The sequence below is a fragment of the Pecten maximus genome, chromosome 8 (assembly GCF_902652985.1).
Source record: "Pecten maximus chromosome 8, xPecMax1.1, whole genome shotgun sequence".
In the NCBI taxonomy this organism is placed as follows: domain Eukaryota; kingdom Metazoa; phylum Mollusca; class Bivalvia; order Pectinida; family Pectinidae; genus Pecten; species Pecten maximus.
In genome coordinates this window covers 18,473,666-18,492,084 of record NC_047022.1, presented here as the reverse complement: position 1 = coordinate 18,492,084, position 18,419 = coordinate 18,473,666, and the positions used below count along the sequence as shown (strand labels likewise).

General features: G+C 36.1%; 1 protein-coding gene across 1 annotated transcript in view; it reads right to left on the bottom strand.

The window, feature by feature from the left end:
- Nucleotides 1–2,635: 2,635 nt before the first annotated feature.
- LOC117332673 overlaps nucleotides 2,636–18,419 on the bottom strand; it is a 31,646-nt gene continuing 15,862 nt past the window's right edge. Inside the window, exons 5-8 of the mRNA XM_033891670.1 lie at nucleotides 8,689–17,730; nucleotides 8,149–8,225; nucleotides 6,902–6,977; nucleotides 2,636–3,923 (exon numbers count right to left, since the gene is read on the bottom strand). Coding sequence (XP_033747561.1) covers nucleotides 14,702–17,730 — 3,029 coding nt within the window. The 3' untranslated portion in view covers nucleotides 2,636–3,923; nucleotides 6,902–6,977; nucleotides 8,149–8,225; nucleotides 8,689–14,701. The remainder of the gene's footprint in view (nucleotides 3,924–6,901; nucleotides 6,978–8,148; nucleotides 8,226–8,688; nucleotides 17,731–18,419) is intronic.

The window sequence follows — 18,419 nt, the reverse complement described above, 5'->3', positions numbered from 1 at the left end:
ATTTTAATAGACGACAGACTGATGTGGATGTTTCTCACATGAAGGTTCCCCCTGGTCCCTAGTTGTACTAATCCAATTCAGAGTCTGATCGTTGAATATTGTTATTATTTCTTGAGAAGTAATAGTGTAACTAGCTCATTTGTAGAGTATCCGGCTTGTGTTCGGAGGCCCGGGTTCAAACCCCGGTCTGGCCATGCATTTTTCCACACCTACTTTCAAGTGTAGGATCCAGTTGGTGCCTGTTCAATTGCGAGTCAGATCTGGGTATCAAGGTGGTCATCTTGTATTTTGACATTTGAAATTTGTTATTGATATATGTCAGAGAGTTCTTAGATCTTTCTTGGACTTATATGTGGGTTCCTCGTGCTATCAAATGATTAAGATGAAGATGGGAAAAAATTAGGTAAAGAAAAAATCTGTCTTTCATAGCACGGATAAAGATGATTCAATGGTGGGGGCCAAGATGCCTCTGGGATCACTTGTTCCATTTCCTTCTCATCCACGAGTTGAGACAGAAGATTCCCCTTTCACAAAAATTGTTATGACATCATGATGGCAACAACACAATGATGTGTGGAAAGTGTGGATACACTTTAATAAGATTCATCAGTTTGGATATACATTATGTATATTTATATTTCTCTCGGTTCAACTACGACAGGAAAATCAAATCTATATCTTCGGATCACCAACACATAGTGTATACGATACATTGTGCTAATAAATAGATATATAACTTAGCAACACAAATGACGAAGGAAGACAACTTGTTGACTCGTGCCCTGACTGGGCCTCAAACTCACGATCTACGGCACCCAATCGCCTAGCCAGAAATACCCGCAGCTTATACCGCTGCACCACATCGGCGTTCTTAAAAAGAACGTTTCAAAATATATAACAGGTTTATCTTGACACAAACAGTTTAACAGTACAAGTAAAATTGTGTACGAATGCCGTTGCACATTTCAAGACCGACTTGTCTCTTTGTCAAGCTCTGACTGTGTGAGCAAAAATCATGTTTACCTATACATCTAAGTGAATGCTTGATGTGGACATTACACACTATACCTGAATAGGCTACTAAACAGTCAGTCACTCAGAGCTTGACAAAGACACCAATCAGTCTTGAAACGTTGCAACGACACTCGTACAAATTGTTACATACCGTATTTATTCTAATAAACGCCCCGGGGGCGTGAAATTTTTCCAAGGGGGGAGGCGTTTAACGGAGATCAAAATTTCAGAGTTGGTAAGTTGTGAGATCTGTTGTATGTACCCATTTCACACCATGAAACATAGTGGTACTGTGTATATAGTTACTGAAACTTTGTTTTGTGGTTTGTGTTAGTTTTATGTTGGATATCCTTTAAATAATTACCTCTGGACACACGTGGATGGATATATAACTGTGCCACGGTAAGTTCTTTTTCTCGAATTGAGGAATTTTTCTTTCCATAAAAAGGGGGGGGGGGGGGGGGGGGGGGGGGGCGTTTATTAGAATAAATACGGTATACTGTTTTTGTAAAGATAATCCTTGTATGTATGTGGATACTCTTGTCTAGGGCATGATAAACTCGGTCTGACATAGAGCTGGAGACAGCTGGCACATTATTTGATGTAGTAACAATGGATTGTTGTTATGGCTTAATGTATTGTTTCAGCAACATCATACAATTCTCGAGAGAAACCTCCACCCCCACACTCCATTTCGGCCCTTATGTTTTTGGTGGATAAAGTAAAGATGTTTATTATTCCTGTGAAAGGTATTTGCTGGCGATATTAAATTGCACCCTGTGAAGTGCTCCACAAATACCAATGCATCTACTTCATTTCTTTCTACTCACTGTAATTACTGGTAGCTCCCAGCTGTTACAAACCATTAGATAATCTCATCTTACTGCCCCAATCAGGCCAGCTCAGCATCACTGGTAGCCTTATACATAAAGCCGTGGCCGAAGGTCAACCAAAATTGTGAATTATATTGTCCTCATCCCCCTGGGGCCGTAGGGGCGGGCAAAAAAGGATCAAATTGCTTTAAATTTCAAAATACATCCTCTCAACTCCCAGATATGATGAATAAAATACTATAGATAGAAAGGTCTTAAGGCCCTTTACAAAAATCAATTTCATCACCCTGGGGTCTCACGTTTGCCCCTGGGTAGGAGGTAAACTTTACAATAGTTTATATCAGAAAATCACATTTTTGACTATCATTTGTTGGATTTCTCTGGGAATAACTTCTTACTTGGTTAGAATCAGCAGTTTTGGAAGGCAGTTTGATGGTAAGCAAATGTAGGCCCCAGCTGACCCCAAGGAGCTGATGGGCGGGGTTCAAAAACGGTCAAATTGACCGAAATATTTCAAAATTCAGGTGACCTCTTCTTATCTTATGAAGGTCAAACAGAGGTTAGTAATTTATTGTTTTTAATTATGAAGGTCAAAGGTCAGAATATATGTCAGTGGCCTACTTTGGTATGTGACACGCTGTCTTCTTGTGATGAACACACACTTTGAAGATGAAAAGAGGATGAAGAGGAAACACTACTGAACAGAATTCATGGACTAACATCAAGACATACAATACAATCCCCAAGTTTTCCAAGTGGGGCTGAAAATATTGAGAACAAAAGCCATAGAATTTTATCACAAATTTTATTTGAAATTTCTCCATAAAATAGATATTGCATTGCCAAGAGACGTCATACAACATTGTTAAAGCTAGTTTCATCATGAGAATCAAGTGTTGACCATCCATTAGAAACAGCTAAAGTTTTTGTTCCCAATTTCATAAAATCTTGTTCACATGGAAAACTTGCTAAACAAGTTGTCTGAAGAATCTTGGGTGATATGAATATATCTCATTTTTAAGAAATATAATTACACCAATTATAAATAATGAATGGATTTGCCAGTCATACACACGATCGTTCCAAACACAGACATTCATACCGTACAAGAGATTATTAAACCTGAATATTTCTATAAGGAAACATGTTTTATTGCACATGTATATTGCGTAGCTATAAAATATCTGGGGGGAAAGAAATATTTCTAAAGTAAAATATTTAAGATACTGGTAAAATATTTAAATTCTGTAACAGGAGAAAAGGAATACAGTCTGAACAAAAACAAACACTTTGAAGTCTTGACCGATGTTCTAAGTCTTGACCGATGTTCTATCCAAATTTATCTACCTGGCCTCCACCAACCCAAGCTGTCCAGTTTTACTACATCTTATCAATTCTAATCTTTAAAATATACCCATATAACTGTTCTAACTTATTCTTTTCAATTTTACAGGTTGTACCTCAAGATCATTTAATAATGATAATCTAATACATGTACAATCATTCATCAGATTTATTTTCACAATACTGGACTAAGTTATTTTTCAAGATTGCCTTTTGTGATATTCACTGTGAATCACTTTCATCCTTGTTTTCACTCAAAATAATTATCAAAATATTCTTCACAGCCTTCCATCCCATAAGGTACATTGATGACTTACTGGGACTTTTAAGCTTCAAATTTGTTTCTAATTTCAGAGAAAATTCTTAATTTATCTAGAAAATGACATGAAAGTAGTCAATTTCAACAAATAAGCTACAGATTAATAGACAAACAACTTCCATCACTCCCAGTTTTGCCTAATAAAATTATTCACTTGAAAAACTGGGGGGTTTCTTTATGAGGGACTAAAATGAACCAAAATTCTTATCAACAGGATTTCTTGTAAAATATTGTAACAAGGAAATCTTGAAATTAACATAAAAATAAATTTACTGTTTATTCAAACTAATTCCTTCATTTATCTATAAATCCTCCTTAACAGAAGCATTTGAATCTTTTGCCTTTCTCTTAAACCCTCTGTCCTCCATGAGTTTCCGGCATGACTCCAAGTCATGTTCCTCTAGACTTATTCTCTGAAAAAGAAAACATATCCTTAATGTACAATAAAAAAAGCATAAATTGTTTGATGACTACATGGGTCGTGTTCACTTTATGTTTGGAATACAAAGAAGCAAGATAATTTGCCATTAATACTGTATTTTTCCTATAATAAGCCCAAGACTTAAAAGTAGATGCTGGGCTTATTTGAGGTACTGAAATAGCATCTGGTATCACTTTTAAAGATTTGAAATAAGTATAGATGCTCTCACTACCAGATGTATTGTGGGAGATTCAGACTGTAGGAGATTCGGATGTATTGTGGGAGATTCAGACTGTAGGAGATTCGGATGTAGGAGATTTGGATGTATTGTGGGAGATTCGGACTGTAGGAGATTCGGACGTATTTTGGGAGATTCAGACTGTAGGAGATTCGGATGTATTGTGGGAGATTCAGACTGTAGGAGATTCGGATGTATTGTGGGAGATTCAGACTGTAGGAGATTCGGATGTATTTGTATTGCAAGAGGATTCAGATATTGTGAGAGATTCAGACATTTTGTGGAAGATTCAGACATATTCTAGGAGATTCAGACATTGTAGGAGATTCAGAGATATTTTGGGAGATTCAGACATATTCTAGGAGATTCAGACATATTCTAGGAGATTCAGACATATTGTGGGAGATTCAGAGATATTGTGGGAGATTCTGACATATTGTAGGAGATTCAGAGATATTGTGGGAGATTCTGACATATTGTGGGAGATTCAGACATATTGTGGGAGATTCAGAGATATTGTGGGAGATTCTGACATATTGTGGAAGATTCAGACATATTCTAGGAGATTCAGACATTGTAGGAGATTCAGAGATATTTTGGGAGATTCAGACATTCTAGGAGATTCAGACATATTCTAGGAGATTCAGACATATTGTGGGAGATTCAGAGATATTGTGGGAGATTCTGACATATTGTAGGAGATTCAGACAATGTGGGAGATTCTGAAATATTGTGCGAGATTCACATATATTGTACGAGATTCTGACATATTGTAGGAGATTCAGACATATTCTAGGAGATTCAGACATATTGTGGGAGATTCAGAGATATTGTGGGAGATTCTGACATATTGTAGGAGATTCAGAGATATTGTGGGAGATTCTGACATATTGTGGGAGATTCAGACATATTGTGGGAGATTCAGAGATATTGTGGGAGATTCTGACATATTGTGGAAGATTCAGACATATTCTAGGAGATTCAGACATTGTAGGAGATTCAGAGATATTTTGGGAGATTCAGACATTCTAGGAGATTCAGACATATTCTAGGAGATTCAGACATATTGTGGGAGATTCAGAGATATTGTGGGAGATTCTGACATATTGTAGGAGATTCAGACAATGTGGGAGATTCTGAAATATTGTGCGAGATTCACATATATTGTACGAGATTCTGACATATTGTAGGAGATTCAGAGATATTGTACGAGATTCTGACATTTTGTAGGAGATTCAGAGATATTGTACGAGATTCAGACATTGTGGGAAATCCACATACATTGTGGGAGATTCAGAGATATTGTAGGAGATTCTGACATATTGTGGGGGATTCAGACTAGGAGATTCAGACATATTGTACGAGATTCTGACATATTGTGGGAGATTCTGGCATATTGTGGGAGATTCTGACATATTGTGGGAGATTCACAGATATTGTGGGAGATTCTGACATATTGTGGGAGATTCACAGATATTGTGGGAGATTCACAGATATTGTGGGAGATTCTGACATATTGTGGGAGATTCACAGATATTGTGGGAGATTCTGACATATTGTGGGAGATTCACAGATATTGTGGGAGATTCAGAGATTTTGTAGGAGATTCTGACATACTGTGGGAGATTCTGACTAGAAGATTCAGAGATGTACAAGATTCTGACATATTGTGGGAGATTCTGGCATATTGTGGGAGATTCAGAGATATTGTGGGAGATTCTGACATATTGTGGGAGATTCACAGATATTGTGGGAGATTCTGACATATTGTGGGAGATTCACAGATATTGTGGGAGATTCTGACATATTGTGGGAGATTCAGAGATTTTGTAGGAGATTCTGACATATTGTGGGAGATTCAGACTAGGAGATTCAGAGATGTACGAGATTCTGACATATTGTGGGAGATTCAGAGATATTGTGGGAGATTCTGACATATTGTGGGAGATTCACAGATATTGTGGGAGATTCTGACATATTGTGGGAGATTCACAGATATTGTTGGAGATTCAGATATATTGTAGCAAATTCAGACATTGTAGGAGATTCGGAGATATTGTACGAGATTCTGACATTGTAGGAGATTCAGACTGAACAAAATTCAGGAAGTACAAGATTCAGAGATATTGTGGGAGATTCAGACATTGTGGGAGATTCAGACATATTGTAGGAGATTCAGACATAATGTGGAAGATTCAGATATATTTCAAGAGGATTCAGACATATTGTGGAAGATTCCGACTTATTGTGGGAGATTCTGACATAATGTGGAAGATTCAGACATATTGTAGGAGATTCAGACATAATGTGGAAGATTCAGACATATTTCAAGAGGATTCAGACATATTGTGGGAGATTCAGACAATTAGAGATTCAGACTGAACGAGATTCAGAACGCAGGAGATTCCAAGATATTGTTGGAGATTCAGACATTGTGGGAGATTCTGACATATTGTAGGAGATTCAGACATAATGTGGAAGATTCAGTCATATTTCAAGAGGATTCAGACATATTGTAGGAATTAATTATCAAATAATTAGGTATTAGTTTAATGTAGACAATACAATGAGAAGACAGGAGGGGACTAAATTTGCCGACATAAAAATCATTGTTTTTATATATTTTTTTAAAGGATTGAATGACACTTAAAATAATGATACAAATATTAACATAATCATAATTTGTTCTAAAATTATCACTTTTAAAATAATTAACTATAACTGCATTTTACCTCCTCATTTTCCTCGCCCTCGTTGATGATCAACACAGGTGGAGCTCCAGACTTCTTGCGGAACTCAACACCTGGACTGTTACTTTGTCAAGGAATATGTAATACACAGTCTCATACTATACTATAGAATATAGTATATCTTGTAATACACAGTCACATATCTATAATATAGAATATAGTATATCTTGTAATACAGTCTCATATCTATACTATAGAATATAGTATATCTTGTAATACACACTCTCATATCTATACTATAGAATATAGTATATCTTGTAATACACAGTATCATATCTATAATATAGAATATAGTATATCATGTAATGCACAGTCTCATATCTATAATATAGAATATAGTATATCTTGTAATACAGAGTCACATATCTATACTATAGAATATAGTATATCCTGTAATGCACAGTCTCATATCTATACTATAGAATATAGTATATCTTGTAATGCACAATCTCATATCTATACTATAGAATATAGTATATCTTGTAATACACAGTATCATATCTATACTATAGAATATAGTATATCTTGTAATTCACAGTCTCATATCTATACTATAGAATATAGTATATCTTGTAATACACACTCTCATATCTATACTATAGAATAAAGTATATCTTGTAATACACAGAATTATCTAACTTTATACTATAGAATATAGTATATCTGTATTGTATGTAGTATAATACTGTAACAGAGCATATGATTGATTACATTAAAATCACTGCCTCCCCTAGGGATCGAACCCGGGACCTCTGGCTTACTAGTCTTAAACTCCACCGATCGAGCTAAAGAGAAGATCTCTCTAGCCGAGTGGAATAATGCAGCTAGTATTCACCAGGGTTACATTACATCAAATGTAGCACTACCTATAATCCCTACCAGGCAGAAAGGCATCACCCATATAAACAATTTCAGGGCTTTTTCTCATTGGTTTGGGAAAGGGCCTTTTGTCTCATTTTGGGAAGAAAATTGGTGAATTGAGAAAGATTTTCTCCAGGAGTAAACTACAGTACAAGTTTTGGAAATTTGGCTTAAATATGAAATAATTTCAATTGGGAATGGGGCCCATAAACAGCCCCAAAAAGCCCCCAGAAAAAGCCCTGGTCTTAATTTACCAGATTTATCCTGCAATATGCTCAGGTGGGGGGCATATATCTTATACATGCTCAATAGAAATATATTTCAAATCTGTTGGCATCTGAAAAATGCCTTCACTGTTTGAAGGATACTACAATCCAGCGTTGACATCTTCATATACAAATCTCTTCACAGCAGGAAAACGATTCAAACGTCATCCACTGCAACTCTGAAATGTAAAGCAAATGAAACTGTTACAGTGTAATGTTCCTGGTGCGTTGTCTCAAGGTATGACTGATAATTGGATGACGATCACACAATTCCAAACAAGACATGTGTCAGTGTGACTCAGATGGCAGCAGGTTTCCATTCATACACAAGTCCTATAGGCCCTAATACAGTACCACAGTGACTTGCCACAAATTCTTATCACGGGCAATAGGTTGTGTATCTGTGCCAGGTCCCTGTGGATTTCGTAGGGAATGTTGCCTTCCTACGGTGAATATGGGTTAATAAATAATGAAGAGCAAGCCTAACAATTACAACAGAGTAACGTACCGATAGGCTTATATATGATGTACGTTAACTTTTCACATTCCCAATCCCGCACGAAAAATGCAACAATGCTTAGCGGCGTAAGGACATAATTCAGCTATGCGAGCCCGATTTATTTGAACCTTTGAAAACATTACCTCCACAACTGCTGTATTGGTTCCTGTTTCGCCTTCAGACAAGCATGCAGTAAAGAAAATCGGTAACAGCAGCACCGCCGCTAGACTCATGTTCACCATCTTGACCGTCGATGTGGTACTCAACCGATATTGATCGTTGGAATGTTTTAGTAGGTAGGGTTCGTCACAAAGCGTGTTGTTCACACGGACAGCCACGTTGCAAAATTAGAACCAATCACGGATCACCTGTTTGCGGTTCTCATTCCCTCCAGCTGTAACCAAAGTAGCCCAAAAGCTGTTGCTTAAATAGCATTCTCTTTGATGTGCTAAGCATAACATCTTTTTAATTTTCAAAGAAGAATCGTGTGAACCTACATTATTGTATAATTTATTCACGAAAACTCACTATGGCATACCATCTCCTTCATTAGATTTTTTTCTTCTCACTAGACATTGATTGAGCATTATTTTTGTGAGTTAAGACATCCAATATTGATATCTCAGACTCCGGTGTGAATGACGAGGTTCACTGCACATATATATGTATATAAATGAATCTATTTGAATAATCGGCTTGTCAATAATATATTTGAGCGACTGATGATGCATGTGTATAACTTCGCTCAAAAGTCAGACAACATACTGTACTTTGCCTATTTTTATGGTCATATTTAGTGAGCAGATTTTATGTACATCTGTAAGAGTGAGAATTTTCATTTAGCCAAGTATTAAATATAAGTGTTTAGATCAGAGTCTATGCATCACATGGTCCTAAAACAGCCCAGCAAACAAATCAGAAGTATCATTCTCTTAGCATGATATACATGTGAATTAAGTATCAATTAACACTTTCAGTTATGTGGCCTTGAAAGTATGTCAAGGTCATTCATTTGAACAAACTAGAGACCTTCATAATATTATTAACATGTTTTTGGCGAAATAATGCATGCATTTTCTTCTTGCAAGTTATTCAGAAGTTCATAGTTTGTCCCTATGACCTTGAAAGTAGATCAAGGTCATTCATTTTAACAAACTTGATAGAGACCTATACATGTCAACAATCTTCTGCCTTGTATCCCTTTGTACTTCTGGTATCATATCTGTTCTGAAGTTTTAAAGATGGTAACACATTGACCCCAGTGACCTTAAAAACATGCCAAGGTCATTATGCGAACATTTGTTGGTACCCCTCATTGCAGCATACTAATAACTCACCAATGTTGATGGCATTTAGTTAGTCTAGAGTATAGCCAACAATTATAAAGTGCATAAAGATATGATGATTATGTGCTTGATCCAACCTGAACACAAATACATCAAAATGTCATCTCCAAAGGTCAACAAGGTCATTATTTTTCTAGATATATAGAATGGACCTGGGACGATTGCTCAATGACAATTCTAGCACAATGCTCTGGATTATGTGAAATAATTCAGACAAAAATCAATAATATATATTAACTTTATTTTCTTAACATGCTTATATGTTTTATCTTAACAAATACATGAATGAAAAAATTAAATTTACATTAAATGTTTTAAATTTGATAATCAAATATCACAAACAAGGCTAGTAAATCAATGCACCAAATAATATGTACATGTACACGGTGGCCTATACATTATAACAATTAACACTAAACGTGTCATAAAAATCTAATTCATGGTTATTACAGACATTGAGACTTTGAATTCGAAGACTTTTACAGGACTTACTGTCATTAAATTCACTGACTTTTCCAAGACTTTAGTTGAGGCAGTGACCAACTTTTGGAGAAAATCTGACAGACATTTAGCATCATGCAAAGTACTAATTAAGCTTGATACATAGTCGAATTTCCATAGCAAGTACATTTTATAAACACATCGCCTGTAACAATCGTTAAAAAAAAAGAGATAGAGATTGAATAAAGCTCATGATCGTAACATTCTGCAAATCTTTTTTTTCTGAATATTTTTGAAAAAATAATTATCTTCTGTTTTACTTTTGTTTCTAATATCAAAATAATGCAAGGCAAGAGTACACACATTTGGCTTTATTGTACACCAATTAAGCATAAAAAAACAACCTCAATATTACATCACAACCCATTATGCACCAAAAATGACAAATGTGCATAATCCACATTATGTAGTGATCTTAAACACAAGGATACACTGTATGACAATGACAGTGTTCAACTTGTACTATTTGTGAAACTTTAGGGGCCCTGACAGAATAATAAATGTACATAGAACATATACAAGAACAACAAAGTGGAATCAAAAAGCATATAACCAAGAACACCCTAGTAATTCTACTGGGAGGGCGGGTGGGTGAGCAAATAACAATATTTAGCTTTACATGAGCATGTAAAAATTTTTGAAGAAGCTTCATCCTTTGCGAGCACATGGAAATTGAAAACAAGGCAGCGTTAACTTTCAAAGCAGAGCCAGCAAATTGGCAAAATCCGAAACTAACTGCACAAAATCCGAAACTAAAATTCTATTTACATGTAAATAACACGTTTAATAGACTTAAAGGACAAATCAAGGCATTTATGCCAAATTCCAAGACATTTCCTGTGTATGTTATCTTTCAAGGGTTCCAATTTTCACTTTTGAATACAATGAAAATGCTATATGAAATGAATGCAGAAAACTGTGTTTCAGAAATGAATAAGGAAACTATAGTCTGTTTCAGAAATGAATAAAGGAAAGTATGGTCTGTTTCAGAAATGAATAAAGGAAACAATGGTCTGTTTCAAAAATGAATAAAGGAGACTATGGTCGGTTTCATAGTTGTTGAAACACACCCTTTCTGCTTCAAACATTTAAAGGAAACCATAAACATTTCAACCTTCCGAAAATTCTAAAGTAGTAAGGGTGCATTGGTTAGTCCAAATAAGACTAAGCACCTTCTGTCTGATCCCACTACCAGTAGTGGACCTCACCAAAATTGTCAGGAAATTTTGTCCTGCAGAAAATCCATCAAAATAGGCTTTTGAATTAGGTAAAACCTGAGCTTTCTGAGAATTGCTTAGTCAAAATCTTGAAGTTCTGATGAATGAATGTCCTTTCCAATAGTGTTAGTCATTAGAGTAATATTTCTCATTCAAAATGCCTAAATTAACTAAGAAACTCTGAAGACAATACAAATTTCCCCTTGAGCTTTTTGGACAATAACCAACTGGTTAGCAAGATTAGTCAATCTCATTTACCAAATTCTGCACAAAAAAGTTAATTCTGTCTTGTAAATGGTAAATATGTTACTCAAGATTTCATAATACCAACCTTAATCACATCAATGCATGAAATATTCTCAATTAAAAAATATATCTCAAATGAATGAACAAAAAATATCTAATTATATGAACAGCTAAATTAAAACAAAAGGCCCAGAGGGCTTGGGCCTGTCACTTTCCTAGATATCTCCTTGATTATGGCAATACATTTCCCATGGAGTATGAATGACCTTGACCTTTGACCCAGTGACCTAGATATTTTGTCAGTTGACTCCTTGTTTAATTTCAACCAACAAAATATTCATCAGTGAAAAGATACAAAATTTGAACTTGACCTTTTGGCCTTAGGACATTGACCTTTGTCTCCGATTTTTTAACTGTTTGTATGTTTGTGAATTGTGACTTCTTGACTGAATTTCATGTAAATCGGTTAATTAGTTCTAAAGTTACCAATTAGGAACTAATTTGCTGATGAACAAAAAGACAGCCAGATAGATAGACATAGTGATTGCTAAAGGGCACCCTATAATATCTCCAAAAATCTTGTCATTCCTACAAAAGAAAGATTTTAAAGAAATAACCCCAATTGGCCCCACCCCTCAGGAGCCCTAATACCAACGTTTGTACAAAATTTATTTCCCTCAACTCAAGGATGGTTCAAACCAAATTGGAAAAGTAACAGAAGAATGATTTTGAAGAATTTGAAATTGTTCCCCTATTGGACCTCATCCTTTAGACTCCTGGAGGTCCAGCCTCTTTGTTTATATAAAATGGTTTTCCCTTCACCAAAGTATGCATCAGACCAAATATGGACCAAATTCTTTCATTCCTACAGAATTAAAAGAATGATTTTAAAGAATTTGCTATATTTCCCTTAATGGGTATTTCTTTTATTGGGCCACACCCCTCATGAGGCCCCTGAAAGGTCTGACCAACAACTTGTACAATTTTGAATCCCCGGCATTTAGGGAAAAGTATGAATGATATCTAGTGCATAGTTCTAGTCTAAGAGAAGAAGTTGTTTAAAGCAATATAGCCGAATTTCCCCATTTTGGCCAAATCCCTCTGCCCCAGTTAGCTCTACCATTTGTACAATTTTGAATCCCCAACATCCAGGGAAGCAGTCGTTTATAGTAATATAGCCAATTTGCTCCCTTTTGGCCCTGCCCCCAAGCCCTCTGGGGTATTACCTCCACCATTTGTACAATTTTGAATCCCCATTACCAGGGGAAGTTTCCAGTTAAAATTTAGTTATCATCGGTAAAGAAGAAGAAGTCATTTGAAGAAAATATTGACATACAAGCAGATCACAGACGACGGATGACGGATAATGGATGGACACTCCAGTATGGCAAAAGCTGACCTTGGCCCTTCTAGCCAGGTGAGTCAATGATAATTTGATGATTAAAGCCATGGTGCTGTGTAAAAGATTAAAGTAGACATGAACATAAATTAAACTTCATGTTGATGTAGCAGAATTGATACAATTAAATAATATCAAGGTAAAATGTACATACATTGGAAGAGTCTGCCACAAGCAGTCTTCATTAATCATTCTTCCCTCATTTCTTCTCCATCATATATTTCACTATAAACCAGGCCAGTATGTTATTGTTAAACAATTAATAATAATCAATTAATAAACAAACAATAATAATCAACTAGAGATCATTATTTACATAAGCATAATTTATACTTATTCAGATCAAGTAAAAATATATGTATGTATAAAAATATTTACAAAATATAAGTAAATTAGACATCAAGCCATGTAAAAAGGTACTAAAACGAAGTTCAATGAACCTAAAATACATAAAATGTAATACAATGCCCATCGATGCTTAGAAAAGATTGGCTACATAACAAATACATACAACGGGCCCAGTTGTTCAAAAGGTAATTAGCTTAATCACTTGATTAGTGAAAACTTCAGTTTTAATTTCTTGCAAAACCTGTGAGTATATCATCTTTAAATTATGCCAGTTGGAAGAGAATTAAGAATTATAGAATTTCATAAAGTTTTGTCAAGTTAGTTCTACCAGAAATTATCATATCAGGATTTGAAAAATGTTGTTAAAATGTGATTAGCCTAATCACCTTTTGAACAACTGGGCCCAGATGATAATAATGTAGTCATCCTGCAAAAAGCCAAGGGTCGTGGGGGGTCAGTTGAACACTAAAATACACTAACCAAAACATCCATTGCATACATTTCATAAAGTGAGTATATATTGATATGAATAAAATTTACAAAGTATCTGCTTCTGGCAATACACAAGTTACAGTCTGGATACAAGTCAGACTGCAAAAATCATCTTTCAACCTTTGATCCTTTATTGTGATGTTTACCTTGAATTGTGGGTCATGAAAATGGGTACTCAAACAATACTGGAGGTTTTACACGGCAAAATACTTTTGACAGGGGCCGTGTAACAGTCGGCAAAATCATATCCGACAGAAAAAGGGCCGACCAGCGGCCTCTTATGTTGTAGGAGTAGAAGATGGGGTGTGTGAAAGAGCATACTGCAGTGATAAATATGAAATCAAAATTCGATAAAAAGTATGACATTTTTCTAAGAGTCTTTGAGCAAACATATCTATGATAAATGTAAATTTTACAAAATTTATGAGCAAAGATACAAGTTTGTTTCATAATTGTTGTAAAACTTGGAGGAAACTCCAATCTCCACAAGAATATGTATGATTCATTCACAGATTTGGTGGTCGAGTCATGGCCATCTTACTTGAACGTGAACTGCTTTAGCTAGATTTCTCCTTCAGTTTCACTGGCACAGCACCGAGTTAATCCATCAGTATGAAGAGCATTGTGATGAGAACCGTCTTGTTCTAACACTAGAGGGACTGCTCTTGCTGCGGTTAGGAGTTGAGGCACGGTTACTTGAGTTCATCACGTAATTATACAAGTCTTTCTTATAGTCTTCTTCTTCTCCAGTGATCAAATCCATGACCGACACACCACGATCCGTTACCAAGGTTTCCATGTAGTTTTTATTTCCTTTGGCCGACTCCTCCTGTATGACTAAGGCTTCGATAGCTTTGTAGCAGTCCAGATTCCATGACATAGCTGTGTAGTGGATACAGTGCATACCAAATTTATCCTTAATAGATAAAAGTGATGGATATTTTTCACACAAATACATGCAAATATCTTTGCTCCCAAACCAACAAGCCCTAAGCAGAACTGTACCGCCATACAGACTTGTGACATTTTCCATGAATAGCTTACGCTCCAAGTGACTCATGCCTCTAAGAACCAGAGACTCAATACATTTGTAAAATTCTACATTACCAGCCTCAGTTGTGTAGTGAAGACAGTGGCGGCCATTTTTATCTCTAAGAGATAGCAGGGATGGATATGTACTGCAAAGATACATGGCAAGATCGCAATTACCAGACTGACAGGCAACATGTAGAACTGACCGCCGGTCATTGGTCAGCAGACTCTCCATATAATTTCTACTCTCTAACTCAGGCTTATCACAAAGAACAAATCTGGTCAATGCTTCAAAACAGGCTACATCAGATGCTACAGCTGCAAAATGAAGACAATGAAGTCCATTTTTGTCTATCTGGGATACCAGGTATGGGTGTCCCTCACATATAAATGAGCATAACTCTCTACAGCCTGACTCACAAGCCCAGTGTAAGACTGTCCTCTGATACTTGTTGTCCACTAATGCTACCATCAAGCTTTGACGTTCCTCCTGGGTCTTGCCCTTCAGGGTAAGAGCTGCGATATATTTGAAGCATTCCAAATTTCCAGACATGGCAGTGAAATGCAGAGCATGGCGTCCATACCTGTCTTTCATTGACATCAGAGATGAATATTTCACACACAGGTATTCACAAAGTTCCAAGCTACCCGAGGCACAAGCAGCATGCAGTAAAGTTTTGCCATCCACGTCTTGGAGAGACTCGATGTACTGATGGTCTTGTCCAGTGAAACCTTCTAATACAAGTCGTTCCATCTGTTTGTAAAGTGACGTGTTTCCTGTCCTTGCGATGAAATGGAGGCTACTGTAGCTATAGCGACCATCCTCTTGCAACAGAGACGGATATTTCTCCAGTAAGAAATGAACCATTTCATCATGCTGGAACAAACAGGCCTCATGAAACACATTAACATCTTCTAACTGATAAACTGACCTTGAAACTTCTGCCCTGGATGTCGGGATAATGCCATATTGATCTAACCTCCGTAGTAGATTTATCTTTCCTCCTTCCACAGCAGAGAAGCATGACCTTGAATCAGGTGTCACACCAGCCTCCAACAACAGTGATACACTCTCTTCACTTCCTGAGCTTAGTGCTTGCTCCAAAGCTTCCTTCAATTCCCCAGCAGAGGCAAGATTTCCGTCAATCAGTTGTTTCAATAAGCAATAGGAATTTACTTTTGCGACAACTACAAAGAAACTGCATCTTTCATCTTCATTCATTTCTGTATCAAAAACATTGTCACCCTCATCACTCATTGTTTTTCCTAATTTCGTTTGATAGCGGAAATCCTCCGGCACATCAACTTGTCCATCAACTTGTCCATCAATCCAGTCAAAAAATCCTGTCAAAAACTGAGCATCATTCCATGGTGAAAGAGAGGCTATGACACTGTATTTTGTAGAATTTCTTGACTTCAGTTCTTCAAATATTCGTTGATACACATATTCATAAATGTCCTCATCCACAACGATCTTGCATAACATTTCTTTACACGTTGATGTCACAATGTAACGTAAACATTCACTGTTGCAATTCTTCAAAAAGCCCTGAGGTGTAAGTTCACCATAGAGTATAGCTACAGCATCATGTATGGAGTCATGGAAAAAGTAATACACTCCTTTTTCTTTCCTTACAAAGGAGCCACACAAAGATTCTAATCCTTTCTTGATACATTGGAGTTTTGAACCTAGATCCCCTTTCAAGTTCTCTTGAATTTTTTCCGACATTGACATATTGAACACTTTTTCAACAGTTATTTGGTCCATATTTTCATTTTCTAAATCTAGATGTTTTGCATGAGCCTGTCCGTGGGACAGAAAAAGATAAAGAAGTGCTTTTTGTTGCTCTTCATGAAATTTCCCTTTGATCACATCTCTCATGTATTTTAGCGGATGTTTGAAAAAGTTAACCCTCTCTTGTTGTAATTCTGGAGAAGAAGCGAAAACCCGACAGCACTCTGGAAATCCAATTCCTGGGGAGTTCCTTAAAACTTCAGCAATTTCCACCTCAGAAAAATGTTGAAAATTTCCCAATGTAGCTGTATACATTTGTAAAATACTTTTCTTTTCCTCCTCCAATAGAAATTCAGGAGAGCTCAGATCGATAACATTTTCCTGCGTAAAAAGGCCCTGTCTGTCTAACAAGGATCTGTGTTCATTATAAATGTCATTTCGCATGGTTATAATCAAACAATTGGCTCTCTCATTCATTGCTCCCTGTAAACAGGGTTGAATAAAACTTTCACGTTTTTTCCACCAGTCAATCTCCTTCTGAACATCACAGCCATACCCAAACATATCATCTAACAATACAGCTAAATGAGAATTTGGCGAGATTGTAGTGTCCCAAGTCATCAAGTTTGTGAGAGAAAGAGGTTCTTTATGTGGACAATCAGCTTCTTGATTATGTCGGCTGGCCATGTCACTTCCATTCATCAGCCAGTGAAGCAGTTCCACAGCTAAGCGAGTCTTTCCATCCCCAGAATTCCCTTTAATTATCAAGATCTTGTTCTTTGAAATTTTCTCTTTGGCAACTGCAATGGCTCTTGTAGGTACATACGGGCATTTATCCTTTTGATCCTTAACCCAAGCTTTTGTTTGACCTATAAATAAACAAAGATATGATAGAGAGATTAGCTTGTATCAGAAACAAAATGCCCAATGGGCCAGTATTACACACCTGTTACTAATCTAACACTGGAGAACTCCTCCAAGATAAGTAGAAGGTATATCATCAAACAAGAGCTGTTGGAGAACAGCATAGCTCGTCTCGCAAATGTTTGTCAATAAATAATTAAAATATATTAATTGGAATGGTTTCGCAAATTGCATTAATAATATTTATATTGTTTACTTGATCAGATTATGTTTTGTGAATTCATGCCATTTTCAAAACCATACCAATTTATATATATATAAATTATTCATTGACAAACATTCGGGAGACAAGCTATGCTGTTGTAGATTAAATGAATATATTAAATACAAATGTAATTGCTTTTGGACATATTTCTTCAATTTTATGACAAAATATTATCCTAATGAGAGTTGTCTCCCTTGAAAAATGTGGACCGGTATAGATTGTCTATTGTGAGCATTTTCACATTGTTTTATTTTCAGTTTCACCCCAAGAAGGGATAGTGTAACTCCATAGGGACTCTTTTACCAAATATCAGCACCCTTGTACAATCATAAAGTGATGTGTTAAATAGCTTTGAACATTTGCAAAAAATTTTTTTAAATGTGTTTTTCCCCCAAAAAAATATTTCAGTTTAACTCCGGCAAGGGATAG